Source organism: Sciurus carolinensis, chromosome 1 (genome assembly GCF_902686445.1).
Source record: "Sciurus carolinensis chromosome 1, mSciCar1.2, whole genome shotgun sequence".
NCBI lineage: Eukaryota > Metazoa > Chordata > Mammalia > Rodentia > Sciuridae > Sciurus > Sciurus carolinensis.
This window is the reverse complement of record NC_062213.1, coordinates 69,862,579-69,878,314: the sequence shown is the minus strand read 5'-3', so window position 1 is coordinate 69,878,314 and position 15,736 is coordinate 69,862,579. Positions and strand designations below refer to the sequence as shown.

Sequence of the window (15,736 nt, the reverse complement as noted above, 5' to 3'; positions counted from 1 at the left end):
CCAACCTAAAGCCAAGCTTAGCCATTTAATAACCACTTAGGCAGTTAATAGTAAAGTAATTGTAGTAGTGCTTTCTGAGACAGCTTAACATTTAATTTCTTTTATGCTAGCTGTAAATAAAATGTGAGTCAGCATTTGCTGGAAAAATTTCAAACAAAAATACTTTAATAAGATTCAGAAGAAAACCATATTTTCCACAGCATCCAGGGAGAATAACAGTCACCATCATATTCTGGAAGATTCCAGAAGCTGAATGTCCTTGCTTTCCCAGTGGCCTTCACCTTTTGCTCCTAGCACGACAGATTTTATGGCTAATTTCCGGCAATTTATCCTGGCAGTTTGAGGAGGAATTCTTTTGGGAATAATATGCATAATTTGCATAAATCATTCTGATAGCATGCATATCAGCGTGTAGCTCCTGTCTAGGTCTGCATCTCTCCCTTCATAATCAAAACTGACTATGTTTCCACCAGTGTGAATGGGTCTTAGAATATAAAGCTTGATTCTTTCTAATCAGCAATGTGAAAAGAGCTCCAAATGGAGTTTTTCCCCCTTTACATGATAACAAATGGTTGTGTTTATGACTTGCAATTTAGAAATCACACACAAACACACACACACACACACACAGAGACCAGTTTCTTATTGTTCAGCAAACTCTAACACACTAAGTACCCAATTATTAGATTATTAAAGGCAGGGCCATCAGTGAGGGCTTGCATCTGGCAAAAAATAAAAATAAATGTTATTTCAGTAAAATTTAAATCTAGGCACAGCCTGCATAGGGATATGAAGTAGCTTTGGGTGCCTTCTCCCAGGAGGTTTTTCCTTAAGCATGCATTTGTCTAAAGAAATGAGGCTGCGGTCAGCTCTGTGTGGGCAGTGTGGTGATTCAATGTGACGTACAGTGAGGCTGTGCATATTCTCTTGGACTGCCTTCGTTATTATAATCAGGCAGAGTCAAATCGGTTTGCTGGTGATGAGGCCAGAAAAGAACTTTGGTTTTGGAACATGGACTCTACTGCAGATAGCCACAAGGCACCTGACACGATGGATTTCAGCTGGCAGGACACCAACAACCAACATTTCTATGGTGAAAAGCAAGGGTCGGCTTCCCATGTACTGCTGCTGGCCCTGTTGGACCAACAATAGCGTAGCATCATTTTAGCTTGTGGTGTGAAATGGTAGCTGACATATGTAGCAGTGCTGTTCACCCAACAAGTCCAGTAGGGGTGTGGGAAGAAGAAAAACAAAAGCAAAATAATGGTGGGATGGCTGCTGTGACAGGGCAGGCATTTAACAGTCCAAATAACATGGTCACATCCGATTGGCCAGTGTGCTCTCAGGGAACATGGCAGCTTGCGCCCACCGCAGTATCACAAATGACAATTGGGCAAGCATATCTTATGCAGAAGTTAATCACAATAATGGAGCTCAAAGTGTGGCTCAGCAGTCAGATCGTAAGTGACAAATCTGTTTTACCTTCCAGTACCAGTTATGTGTGCAAGACGAGGCTGGCTCTCGCTCTGAGCGATCATGCCGATAATCATTAGACGACAAAAGTAATGAGTTGCGTTATTATCAGCAATGGAGAGTCAAGCTTACGGGGCTCTGCAGTACAACATACAGACACAAAAGCCAGCAGCTTTTCCACCAGCCCCAGCACAAATGCGGGCAGAGCTATATGTTGAGAAGAATGACAACTGCACAATAAAAAAATTGCAGCCTCTACTTGTAGTTGTCATAGTTGAGCAGACACCAGCCAGTGCCACTGACAGACCAGCTGGGCCCTGGGAGGACTTCCATGCTACACCAGGAGGTACAGTAAATTATCCTGCACGGTAGAGCAACATCTGTTTCTGTGCTAGTGCCGAACAAACAAGGCAATTTAAAACATACCAAGGGATAACCAAGCAACAAATGAACATGACCCTCATTTTTTCCCCCTTCTCACACACGAGGTGCTAAACTTCATTGTGCAAGCATTCCATGAAAGAGAAGCCAGGTTTTTATTTGATAAGGTGTTGTCAGAGAGATTTTACATATTTCCAAAATGGAAAGAAAAAGCTTATAGTATTGTTATTCTTAGAATCTTCCCCCTTCTATCTTCATTTCTTTTATACCAAAGCTAGCACTCAGTTCTCAATTCGCTCTAGAATTAAAAAAAAAAAAAAAAAACTTTCCATATACTTATAAATATTCAGTCTTTAAACCTAATTTGCTATACTTAGTTCACATGCCTTCAAGCATTTGTCTTCCAATTTCCACTGAATAAATGCGTACTAATGAGAACTAGAGCAAGCTGCTGAGGCAAAGCTGGGTGACTTGGGTCTGGCCTGCCACCAGCTTGTGATAGGCGGGCAAATTGAGTTAAAATGAAAAGTCTTGTCAGCTGAAATTCAACATGGTAGCCAAACAGCAAGCTGTCAATCATCCAGCCAAAACAAGGGACTGCAGGTAATAAAAGGTCATTGTGAATCATTAGTGTACTTGGCTTTCAAATGGAAGTTAATTTTAATTAAACATGATCTCTATCTGTAAATGTTTTATAAAACTTATTGTGCATAATGGATTGTTAATTTATACTAACATTTAGCAGGTAATAGAACCTTCTAATTATTAGAATGCATTGTAGAAAAATGGCTATCAAGAATGCAAATATTTGGGGGATAAAATTTACACCAGACACTGCAAGGTGCTAACAATTACAAGTATGATTAAGATAAGGCTGTCTGTGTATTATTAAGAACGAAGTTTTACTGACTGGTAATGGATACACAAGGAAATTAGATTACAAAAATTCCCACAAAGAACTCAACAATTTCAAGTCTGTGCTACCTTCTTCACCTGGCTAGGAAGACTTGATTCTCTTATCAGAATGTAAAACTATTCTGATGAAGTGTCCTTTTTTTTTTTTTTGAAGTGTCCCTTCTAAGCAAAGAGCTGAAGAATGTCTTGAGTGAAGATGCTTTATAATATAGCTGGAGGAAAATAGCAAATGAAAGGAAATGCTGGTAGAAAAAGGCATATATACTTTCTCTTTTGCTCTCAGATCTCAATTCTGGCTGGAAAAAAATGACATATGATTCTCATTTGCAGATTTAAAATACTAAAGCAGATCATGACAATCAATAATGCATGTTACAATACAAATACAAATAAGCACATCCGGGTTTCTGCCTCACACTTAGGCCATGTCTGTATATGTGGAATGAATGTACTGTGACATGGCCAGGCTGTTAATTTGGGTCATCTTAATGATCAGTGCAGGCTGGCATGCCATCTGATTAGCCATGGTGATCACTGGATAGCAGTGATGGCTGGAGTGAAATGAACAGTCAGGCCTTGCTGCAGTCACTGGGGCTGAACACGGGCTGTCTTAAAGAGATGGTGGATGGGAAAGAGGAAGGGAGGGCGTGGATATGAATACACTGTGCTCCAGAAGGTGTGTGGAAATGGAGTGAGGCTCAAGATCTATGTGTATCTGTGTGCAAGAGTGTCTTTACATAACCTCTTCCAGACAGATGAGTAGGTAAAAAAGAAATTGTAATAATTGATTATATAATTTAAAGCAAAATCACAAATTCTCGGTTCAACAATTGTATATTTGAATAGAGTTAAAAGTAAGTCTGAATTGGTACAAATGCCTACCTTTCTGTGTATTGCAGACACAGATTTTGGTTTACTGCTAAAATTCATAAATGTAAATTCAACATGCATATATTCAACAAACATTTATTAAGTTCCTACTCTGCTCAGAGCACTGGGCCACTGTTGCTGGTGAGGAAAGGGAGGGCAACATATGGATTTGACCTTCATGCACACAGCATATACATGAGTGCTCTTGAGATTCTATTGAAGATACTGCACAATTTCCTTTTAAATTTATTTTCATTAACAGAATTCATATATATTTATGGTGTACAACGTGATGTTTAAAAATATGTATGCATTGGGGAGTGGTTAAACTGATCTAATTAACAAACTTATCACTTATTACCTCACATGCTTATCACTTATTTGTGATGAGAACACTTAAATTCTATTCTCTTAGCAACTTGATATTGTTCAATTTCTAACTTAATAATTCCATTGATGACATTCTGAAAGCTCATTTTAGTAAAAAGTTATTTTCACATTGAGGTGAAATTTTCTTCCCCTTAAAAATGTGTTAAGACAACTTTCATGCCATTTTTTAATTGTGTAAAGACAACTATCATGCCGTTCTCTAATTGTGTGTCAGAGATGATATGGTACTCAGTCTTCTGATGCACTGGATGAATTCAATTAGCCAATGTGCCTCTTAAAATGTGGCAGAACTCGATGTACTATTTCAGTTGGAAAAGTAGAGAGGAATTCTTCTGTGTCCTAAACACCAGACTTTTACTGAAGTTTCATGGGAGTAGAAGAGGAACAGATTTTGAGATATCTTCATTGGCTTGTTTTAAGCTTTCTGATATCCCAAAGGTTATCTGAAGCCCTGGCTGCCCATTAGAGTCACCTGGGATTGTTTAAAATAAATACTCCATCCCAGTCCAATGGATTCAGAATCACTGCATTAACTAAAACCTTTAAATTACTTGTTTTGAAAGTTGGCTGTGCATTTGAATCATATGGGGAGTTTATAAGTCCATCAGCCCTCAACCCAAAAGAATGAAATCAGAATCACTGGGGCAGGACCAGGACAACTAATTTTTTAAAGCAGCCCAGATGATTCTAATGAGTAATCAAGGATGAGAACCACTGCTTTGCACCCAGTTCTTCAAAGCCATACATTTCCTTATCCCATTCTTTTGCAGTTGAATTTCAGATCTACATAACAACAATTTGTTACTTTAATTCTTATTAAAATTCCCTTCCAATTCTTTCAGCTTCTGTTTCCATCATTCACTATCTTACAGAACCTCTTAGCTTTATGATAAAATGAAAAATTGATGGAAAATCCAAATCAGAATATTTTATTATTTTGCTGATGCTTCTTTGCATTACCTATAAAAATTCCACTGCCTACATGGTTAAGTTTCTGAATGCATTGTTAGTGGATGATGCCTTCCCTTCTCTCCAGCTAGAAGATCCTGAAATAAAGTAGAATTTATACCTAGTCAATCTTCCTATCAGAAGAGATGATCTTTAGCAAATGTCACAAGTGTCTGACTTAGGTAAACAAGTATTTTAAGTACACAAGTATTTTATAGTATTGAATGAGTTTTTTCAAAACAATATCCATAATTGAGACAAACCTACCACAAAAGTGTAAGATGTTAATAATAAAGGAAGCTGTGGGAGGTATAGGGGAACTCCTACTGTCTTAACTTTTCTGCAAATCTAAAACCATTCTAAAATGAAAAGATTATTTTTATAAAAAAAAAAAACCCACAAGATTCTAATGTGAATCTCTAGTCCTATCCTAACCCTCAAACCCTGCTGCATTTGAGAATCAGTGATACATATATTGTAAAAACTAGAGCTCAAGATCTCTGGTACACTTCTAGAGAAATTTTGTCCGAGGTTAGCAGTGGTTATGGTCAAGCAATGAAGTCAAGTAGACCTAGTATTGATTTCTGGGTCTGCTCCTATCTGGTTGTGTAATTTGGATGATTATATAATATCATTGAACTGTCTTACCCAATAATTAAATTAAAATAGTAATACCTGAGAATCAAGTAAGCTAAATACATAAATTACATAATGTATAGTGAATTATTAATATTATCAGTCTAGAAATGAAAGAAAAATCATCCATATTATTTTATCTTGAAGTTAAAAATTCAATTAACTCTATAATAATCTGGCCCACGTTTCCTGGTTGTGTACATATGCATATCATGGCTGTTTTTGTAGAGTCAAGATATAAAGGATTCCTCTCCCCTCTCAGTTGGAACAATGAAAAAGGATTCCAAGGGTTTGGGGATCAAACAGGTCTGAGGAGAAAAACGTGGTCATGGTCATGGTCAGAAAACCTAAATGCAAATTCTTCCTTTCTCTTTTACCAACCCCACTCCCTTTGGCAAGTTATGTAGCACCCTGAATTTTCTCCTTTATTACAATAATGACAAAACAGCAGTGCCCATATTCACTCAGAATATCTTGGTAAAGATCACATGAAATAGGTCTATAAAAATTGCACTGAAATATTGAACTCATTTATACATTTACTATAGATTATGTTTAATGATTATTATTATTTCTTATTAAAGGTCTTTTACTTTTTCCAATTGATCTTTCATTTCTGGGTTCCTCCACCCTATTCACCCCAAATGCTCACAAGCAATGGGTTTAAATATCGCTAATAAAATTTTGATGGGGGAATCACCTCAAGCTCATAATCATAGAATTATTATAATTTATGATCTCCTTTAAAAAATAAGTCTGACAGGTTTAGCCTAGCTCTTGTTTTATAGAACCTTCTTTTATTCTAATATCCCACAAAGGGACCACATTTGCCACTTTGCTCACTTTCAGGATATATACACAAAATCAGGTGCCTGTAATTTACCTGAGCTGTTGAGGAGTTATAATTCACTTTACCTTATGTGATAACTAAAATTATGTTTGCTCTTTTTCTGGGTGATGCATAGCAAAAGCATCCCTGTGGGGTAAGGCAGACTTGAATATGATGTCAGTTTGGTTCACAAGTAATTGAAAAGGAAGAAAACAATATAAACTCTGGAGGGATGTCATAGAGGTTAAATATCATTTGGGTGATAACAATAGGTAACATTTATTGAATCTATACTGCTGCTAGATTCAACTGTTATTTATATCCATTTTTCAGATAAACTGGAAGAAGATTATTTGCAATTATTAAGATTATTTGCTATCACTTTATTAAAATTTCAATTGTGATATTTTTGCTTTCCTTGTGTTAATATTTTTCTTATCTTTACCTTTCAGAATCATCTTTTATCCTTTTCTTTTCCTGTATTTGAAACCTGGGGTTCTAAATACCTAGACTTATCCTAATGAAAAAAAATGAACAATTCATACTTTCTTTAGAGTTTTTCAAACTTCCATTCTGTCAGCACCTTTTCCTATTGAGATCCTGATATCAAGTAACAGTTATCTGAACCTTGTTGCATTTATTAAGTTATTTTAAATTTCATTTAAAGTTGTAAAGTTTTTGACTAAACATTGATAAATAAGAAATTTTAATGAGGTCATGAAAGGGTGGACTCTTCATTTAATAAGTTGGATAAAAATATAGCAATCTGTTATGTTTTCTTTTTCTAAAAGGAAAGAGTAGAATGGTTTTAAAGATAGATTGTCCAAGAGCATTGGAAGGAGCTCGGCAGGGTGGTACAGGCCTGTAATCCCAGTGACTTATGACGCTGAGGCAGGAGGATCATAAGTTCAAAGTCAACCTTAGGAACTTAGCAAGGCTCTAAGCAACTTAGAGAGATCCTGTCTCAAAATTTAAAAAAAAATAAATAAATAAACAGGGCTGGGGATGTGGCTCAGTGATTTAGTACCCCTGGGTTTAATCCCTGTTACAAAAAAAAATAAAATAAAAATAAAAAAGCACTGAAAAGAAAATACTAATACAGTTCATGCTCCTTTGATATAGAACAATACTTGCGATTGACCTATGACTACATGTAGGGGTCATCTGTTGTGTAACTTATTCATTAATAAGTTATATATATCATTATATATATATAGACAATGCAATCTTAATTCTCAAGGAACTGTAAATCTTCTACACAGAAAATACACATACAATGTATCCAGGCAGAGATAACTGCCTAGAATTTTACAAAAATTTTGTGTATTTCTGGTCAGTTTTGGTTTTCTGCCACTGCTTCTGACAGGTTTTAGCCTGACTAGTGGGAAAAATTTCTACCATACTTGGGTCATTCTTCTCAATACCAACTAGTGGTCAACTATGACCAAGACTGGGAGGGCCTTTATTCTCAGAAGTTGGGTAACTTCTGAGAACCCAGAATGGGTTCTCAGAATGGGTAAAGAACCCAGAATGAATTTAAAAGATAAAATGTTGAGATCAATATATGCTAAAATACTAGCCTACGTGGTCAAAGGAGTGAAGTGATACAGATATAAATACTTAATTCTGCATTTGCCCAAAGGGCCTTGGAATACTGTAACCTAAAGAATATCACAGGGTAAAATGCTAATATGGAGGAAATAGAGAAATAACTCATTGAAAAGGAATTTAACTTGGAGGGCATAAGTTCACTACATAATGATAATAGTCTTCCCAAAATCAGTGAAAGTGAATGTGATCTTGCTGCGATCTAGAACTCATATTATAGATGTATGGGTCTATGTAGAAAACAAAAAGAACTTTGACCTATAGACCTCAAATGTGTTTGAAATGGGAATCATATATATCTCATGAATTAGCAAATATTTTATAAAAATAACAGGGTTGGACATGGGGCAGTCTGTAGTTATTTTTTCTCCTTCTTTCCCTCCCTGCCTTCCTGCCTTCATTTTGTTCTTCCTGCTTATTTTTTTTAAGTATGTTTTAATCATGAACTTCCAGTAGAAAGGACGTTTACTTCATTTTTTGAGAATTGCACACTTCCAGCTGTTCAAAAGGTCCTAACTTATGCCTGAAAATATAGACAGACCATTTTAAGGAAGAATAAATATGTTTTGTACACAAGTCACCCCTCTGAAATACTTTCTTTTTCAATCTCCAAATCCTTTTCTTGTCAAGATAGTGCAGCAGTGTTTGGAAAGAATTAGCACACCAACAGATGCTTAGAATCAAATGACTTAATAGGCATAAACTTTTTTTTTTTTTCCAAATAATTGCAAAGCTTTGGTTTAGCCTTTTGCATACCTTGCATAGTTAATTACCTAGGCCTTAATGTTTACATGCAACGAGAGTATCTACAGCCATAAACTACATAATTTATAATTGATGTAAATGGGTGTTATTATGTCAATTAGGCAGCTGTGTCCTCCACCTCTTGGTAAACAGCTATGAGTGATAAACTGAGTTTGCAGAGAGGTACCTCTTTTCTTCATAACAGATAAAAATAAATTACCTAGGCAGACCAGGCTGTCCAATTGTTCTCTGGTGAGGTGGAGAGAAAATCCAGATCCTTTCTTTTGACCTGTTGACTTCAGCAAACAGTCAATTTCGTCACGCAGTGCTTCCATTGCTTCTGGGTGCTGGAGAAGATAATACATTGCCCAGAACATGGCTGGAATCGTGTTTGCCACAGAGGCCCAGAGAAAGGCAAAATGATGTGCTGGGAGAAAATAAGTGAAAAGGAAGATTAATAGCGTTTATTACACTGATTAGATTTGCAGTGTGCTAATTAAAAGATGTTAGGACACAGACCCAGCCAAGGATCAGTGCATGCTAATGAGAACCAATAGGCTTCTGAAGTCTAATTTTCTGCTTAATGAGAATAGTTTAAAATGTAATGTGTGTGTGGTGGTGGGGGCAGGAAGGTGGGGGATGAGATAAAAGGAATAAATGCAGCTTAGTTATACTCTTTCTCATTATCATCATTAAGTATCTTGTTTTACCACCTCAGCAAAAAAAAAAAAAAAAAAATCAATTATCACGGAGGGTTGTTTCAGAGTAAAACATTTTATCATTAGCCAATTAGAAAGAGCATAAAAAATTTCAAGGTCGCCATTTTGTCTTTTTATTTCAAAGGTCTACTGTAAATTATTTTATTTTAGGTAAGTGATAATTCAGAAGTTTCTTACCTCCTATTTCAAGGTCCTGTACCAAATACTTCTCTAGGATCTCTTGCCTCCTTTGCACAATTTCTGACCATCCTTGTATCTTAGCTAAGTTTTCTGATCTCAGGGAGTTTATAATTTTCTTCTGCAGAGACTTGACATTTCCTAGAAGCTCAATGGGTATGTCAGAAATTAAGTATGAGAACTTGTCATCAAATTTGAAAAAATCGTCTCTTAGCTCACTGATAATTCTTTTCTTGTCTCCAGCAGGAATTTTTCCATATATGGTCCTAAACGTGACCTCAAATATTATTGAGCGGTAGAATGTTAACATTTGTGCTGTGTTCCAATTTTTGGTTTTTAATAGTTGGGGCTCAAACATTTGTTTTAGATTCTGTAGCATGTTTTCCAAGAGTGTGTCCAAAGATTTGCCTTGCAAAAATTGATAGGCAACATGAAGTTCATGGGTCAAGTCTTCATTTTTCATGGACTTCTTGATGGAGAATGCTTTCTCTGATAGTTTTCTAGAAAACACGTCAAAGCTTAATTGTTTGTGATTTTTCATCACTAATGGGTACTGGAAAGGGTCCAAAATAAATGTTACGTATTTCCCTAAAAAAAAAAAAAAAAAGAAAAGAAAAGTAAAGAAAAGAAAAAAAGAAAAAGGAGGAGGAGGAGGAGAGGAAGGTAAGTTCATTTGGTGGCAAAACAAAAATATAAACCTTAAGTTTGAACATATTTTAATCAAAATTAGACATTTTCAGTTAAGACAAAAAAACTTGATAAAAATCCATTTTATTCAAAGATCTACTATATGAAATGGAAGATGATATAAAAAACTCTAAAAGCTTAATGTTAAATATCCTGAAATTCTTAGTGATCTTTTTTACATGATAGTTGTCATTTTCAACATTTATTATTTACTTATTCATTGGTTTTGGGGATTGAACCCAGTGCTGCTGTATCACTGAGCTACATCTCCAGCCTTCTTTATTCTGAGATAGGATCTCAGTAAATTGTGGCAGGCCTTGAACTTGTGATCCTCCTGTCTCAGTCTCCCACATAGCTGGGATTATAGGCATGCACTACCATACTGGCTCACTTCCAACTTTTAACTCAAGTACCCAAGCACTTTAAATATCCTTTAATCCCTATTCACATAATCCCTTGATGTAAACACTTGTCATTTACTCCCAATAAAACAAATGGGTAAGATGCCATTCCATTACTGATTATTTAACTTTGCTGCAGAACTTTTACATACTTGAGTTTATCTTAGTTTGATGAGATATAATAATTATACTTAATAAATAATATACTCAATAATCAATAATTAACTCAAATGATAATACCATATGTAGTGGTCACTCAAAAATAAACATCTAAGATTTTGAAACATGTTGAAGGTCACATACTAACTTGTGATAGACACCAGATCACAGACTAAAATCCATTCATATATGTATTCATTCATGCATTCATTCAACATTTGAGATCCATACATTTGGTTACATCCTTTTCCTCTTGAGATATGAAGATATAAAGAAAGCATTGTGTTGTGATGGATGGTGATATGGCAGAGGTGTAAACAGTGGAAGGGGAGCAGAAAGTGGAATTTGTTCCAGTTTGTCTCCTGTTTTCAGCCAGGATTTCTTTAGGGAATAAAATTTATCTTTTCCATATATCAGTGTTGCCAAAATTTATCTGATTAAAAAACTTGGGGTAATTGTTAAAAATACCAATTCCTGTAAGATTTAGATTCACAATGCTTAGAAGTGAGACTCACAAGTCTCTATTTATGACAAGGTCTTCAAGGGATTCTTATAATGAATGAGGTACCCTTGAGGAACAGTTATGTCACAGCCTCTCCCTCAAAACAGCAAGGACCTAGGAGAGTTCCTAACTCAACCTCTGCAGTGATTGGATGACAAAGTTTAGGAAGGACAAAAGAGGTAAAGAGCCAAGTTCATGCTGCCATTTTTAGCAGCTGATATTTTTAGTTTCTTGTCCAGACTCTGGACAAGAAATTCTTCCCTATGCACTGTGCTTTTCCTCCAGAAGTGCTAGTCTCTTTTCATTAGAGTGCTGTTTTAAGATTCCTTCTAATTAGAAATATTGTACAGATAGTACTCTATAGTGACATGTGAGAAAGCTTTTCCTGTCAATACAAAAAAGAAAATTTTAGTGTCTAATTATTTATTGTCTTCATTCTCTCTATCTATCTATATATATATATCTTATATTCATAGATGAAGAACTTCTCACTTGTTATTTATGGTAACTCAAATGATATTACAGAAATTACATTCAACTTGGCACAAGATTTTTAGGATAAAGTGTTGGGATAATTTTCAACCAAGTCCTGGAAACAGGATAAATGTATTCTTGTTTTTCCAATTTTAAAATTTGTTCAAAGTTTTTAATATACATGAAAACACATGTGTTGTGATTTATTTTTTTTTAAATTAATCATATGACTTGAATTTTATTTACTCCATTTACCATTGATCCATTTAATAAGTGAATTTTCTACCTTCCCTGGGGAGAGAAAAAAGGACTCAACTGGATTTGGGCATACTTTATGACACCTGCTTTACCATGGCAGCTTAATTAAATAAAATTGCCAGCATCTGCCTGACAAATAATTTTTTTAAAGTCAATTATTTTGCAAAAAAAATCATAATTTTAGGCACAAATCTGTATATATTCACAGGTGGTGATTCATACTTTTCTGTTTTTATTAAGTGAAAGGATTTTGCTTAATACTTATAGGATTATTTAAAATTATTCCCTAAAATTCAGAGTGTATAAAAGGTTTAATTTGTAAAACACACAATCTTTAGAGAATATTTTGAAACTTTTCCTCCAAATTTCTACATTCATCTAAATCTAAGTGGAAAGACAAAAATATAATTGGACTGTACATCATATATATATATATATATATATATATATATATATATATATGTTATTGGGCCTCATGAACTAGAGGCTGGATATACGTTTTTGTTGTCTACAATTCATGAGAAATAGACACATTCTCTCTCTGCCCCTCCCCACCATGGGAAGAAAATATGAGGCTCATTTCAAATAAAAGGAATAAATGTTAAATGCAGAAAAACTGATTCAGGTTAGCAACAATTATTAACATAGTTTTTTAAAGGCAGTTGTTTGTATTAGGACCTTTTGAAAAACCATTACTGACTGGTTTACATCAATTTGCAGATGAAATTCTCAATTCTCATCTTCTCAAGGCTCTTTTCACCCTAGGATCTGCATTTACCTCTTTCTCATTCTAATTTTAATTTTCTTCAACATCAAGGCCCTGCTTTTCCACCTTCTATCTTTCTGATTGAGATGAGGATTGCTTTAGAAGTAGATGTTTTGATTTTCTGGATTTTTATTTTTCAAGTGGGTTTGGAAGTACTAATAACCCTGGAGATGGTAACTGGCTTTCCAACTTTTAATCTTCAGTATAAACAATTTAAGCTAAGTTTTCCAAAATTAATATTAATTTAAACCATCTGTCCACCATCTGCTAATGTGAGATGCAAAACCAGAGTTTCTTTGTGATCTTTCATCAGACAGTTAGGAAAACACATATACATTCATAAAATGAATTTAAATTTCCTAACAAAGGAAATCTTCTGAAAGTTATTTTGAAGGCTATGTATTCTTGGAGCAAAATTAACTTCTGCTCCAGTGTGATTTTATGTAAATGAATGTCAAGTGTCAACAGGCATGTTGCCTAGTTCACAAAGATCACAAGGTACAAAGAATATCCTTTGCTATGTTTCCAAAATAGAAGAGAATGCTGTCAGCAGTTGATATGAAATATTGATTTAAAGAATTTCAGAGTTTGCCTGAAATAAAAATGTCCAAATGGGGCTCATGTCCATCCAAATATAATATTAAATAATTCTTCTGAAAATTATATTTGGAAGGGGGCAGATTTTTAACATCTTCCTTACCCACTATTTCATTCTCATCCCTTTCATGGAGCTGACGGGACCTTTTAGATATTAATTCTAGCATTCCTATATAACCTGAGCATGATCCTTCACTAACTCAACAGTCTTTTCCCTTCCTTCAGAACTAGTCCTCTAGGAGGGTAAAGCTACATGATTCAAGGAATACTGATACATTTATTTTAAACATCTAGCTATTCACTCTAATGTCTTATACACACAGGAAGTTTGACATCTGGATCATTATAAATTGAATTTTGATGTTTTCATGCCTGATATTTGGTGTTATATAGATACATAACCATGGGAATTCAAAGCAACTATTTGGCTGCTTGGGATAGAAAAGCCCAGTGAACAAATATGGAATAAAGTTTAATTTTAAAGAAATTTCTCACAATTATAAGCTTTTGATCTGAGTTTAGCGAGTTCTTTAATACATTTTTTTAAAATCTAAAACTTAAAGCATTTGTTGGGAAAATGGAATATAAGTCAACTTTTTATTTTATGAGGATGACCACTTTTACATCCTGTCCCTCTTATTAGGGAGATTTCACTAGCTGTTGACAATGATGTACAGTGGAGCTTCGCTGGGGTGACATCTAAGGAAAATGATTCCGCTGCACCACCACACAAAACCAATTAGAGAACTATTTTCTGCGACAGGTCACGAATTTACGTGGTTTCTCATGAAAAGATGTACCTTTTAATTTCTTTATTAAGATGACATCTATGTCCCTTGAGACTTTTTGGGATGACAATCATTTGCTCATGCTGCAAGAATGTACACTCACGGAAATCACATTATGGGACAAGGGTGGAAGACTTTGTTCTTCATTTTCTAAATGAGATACTTTGCAAACTGATCATTCAAACCATGCACATTAACAGGATTTTTCGACAGGAATTTATTCAAACTCTACTAAGAACAAAAGGAAAGCAGGGCTACCCATTCAATTGTGGTTGTGTACTGTTGAGTTAAAAATTATAACCATGCTTAAGTTATTTAGACACTAGAAATTCAGCAAGCTTCTCAGAATTTAAGATTAAGATATCAAGTGTCAACAGAAATTGGTTGCGTTTTGAAATGTGAATAAAGTTAAATCTGCCACAAGTTTCTGCTGAATCATCTTAGCTAATATTTGTATAATGTCTTACAAAAGGAAAGCTGAAAGTTTCAATAATTTTTTGGACCTACTCATGGGAAACGTGAACTTACTTTTTTTTTTAAAAAGTAAGAGTGATTTTTTTTAAGTGAAGGATACAGTTTTGGTATCATGAAGCCAAAAGCTCACTGACAAAACAAACAAAAAAATATCAGCTATGTCTTTGGTTTATATCATTGCATTTCATCAGCTCTAAGGTATTAGGAATTTTCCCCATCAAATATTTATTGTGATTCAATCAGCACTGAACTCTGGACTAAATGTTGATAATAGAGGACCTAACAGAATAATGAAGGGAGACAGACAAGTGAATTAGCAATAAATCCACAATGTGTTAAATGGACTGTCAGCAGTGATTCTGGGAGTAATGGGATCCTGGAGAAGAGACAAAAATGTAGGGGGAGATGGCCACAAAGGATTGGAGGAGGAAGTAACATGAGACTATGTCAATCAGGTGAGAAGAGAATTTCAGCAAAAGAGAAGGCACAGAAGCCCAAAGGCAATGGTGTGCGAGGAGGGAAATTCCAACAAGGTGTTAACGTACATCAAGCACAAGGCAAGCAGTAACAAAGGACAGGACTCAAGAAGCAGGTGGGGACTGGATCTTAGGGATCCTTGTGAAGATTAAGTTATGAATTACATTTCCTCTTTTTCTAAGATGCCTGAACTTTTTTTCCATTTCCCTTTTTTCTGAGATTAGAACACAAGCAATTATTGGAAGAAACTTGCTAGCTGCCCAGCAAAATAGTAAGTTGTGCTAAAACTCAAGACATCCTTTTCATTGGAGAACCCAACCATATTGATGAGGTCATCCAGTTGAACCCTGTTGTGGTTTGACTATGAAGTCTCCCCTAAAAGCTCCTATGCTAAAACACAAAAACAAAAACAAACAAAAACTCCTATGTTAATGTAGGAATAGTCAATGGGAAAACAATTTGA

At 35.1% G+C, this 15,736-nt stretch overlaps 1 protein-coding gene across 1 annotated transcript in view; it reads right to left on the bottom strand.

Annotated features, from left to right (window-relative positions):
- The window catches only part of LOC124987909 (cytochrome P450 7B1), a 52,669-nt gene that overhangs the window by 13,512 nt on the left and 23,421 nt on the right, over window positions 1–15,736 (bottom strand). Inside the window, exons 4-5 of the mRNA XM_047557036.1 lie at window positions 9,691–10,278; window positions 9,015–9,221 (exon numbers count right to left, since the gene is read on the bottom strand). Coding sequence (XP_047412992.1) covers window positions 9,015–9,221; window positions 9,691–10,278 — 795 coding nt within the window. The remainder of the gene's footprint in view (window positions 1–9,014; window positions 9,222–9,690; window positions 10,279–15,736) is intronic.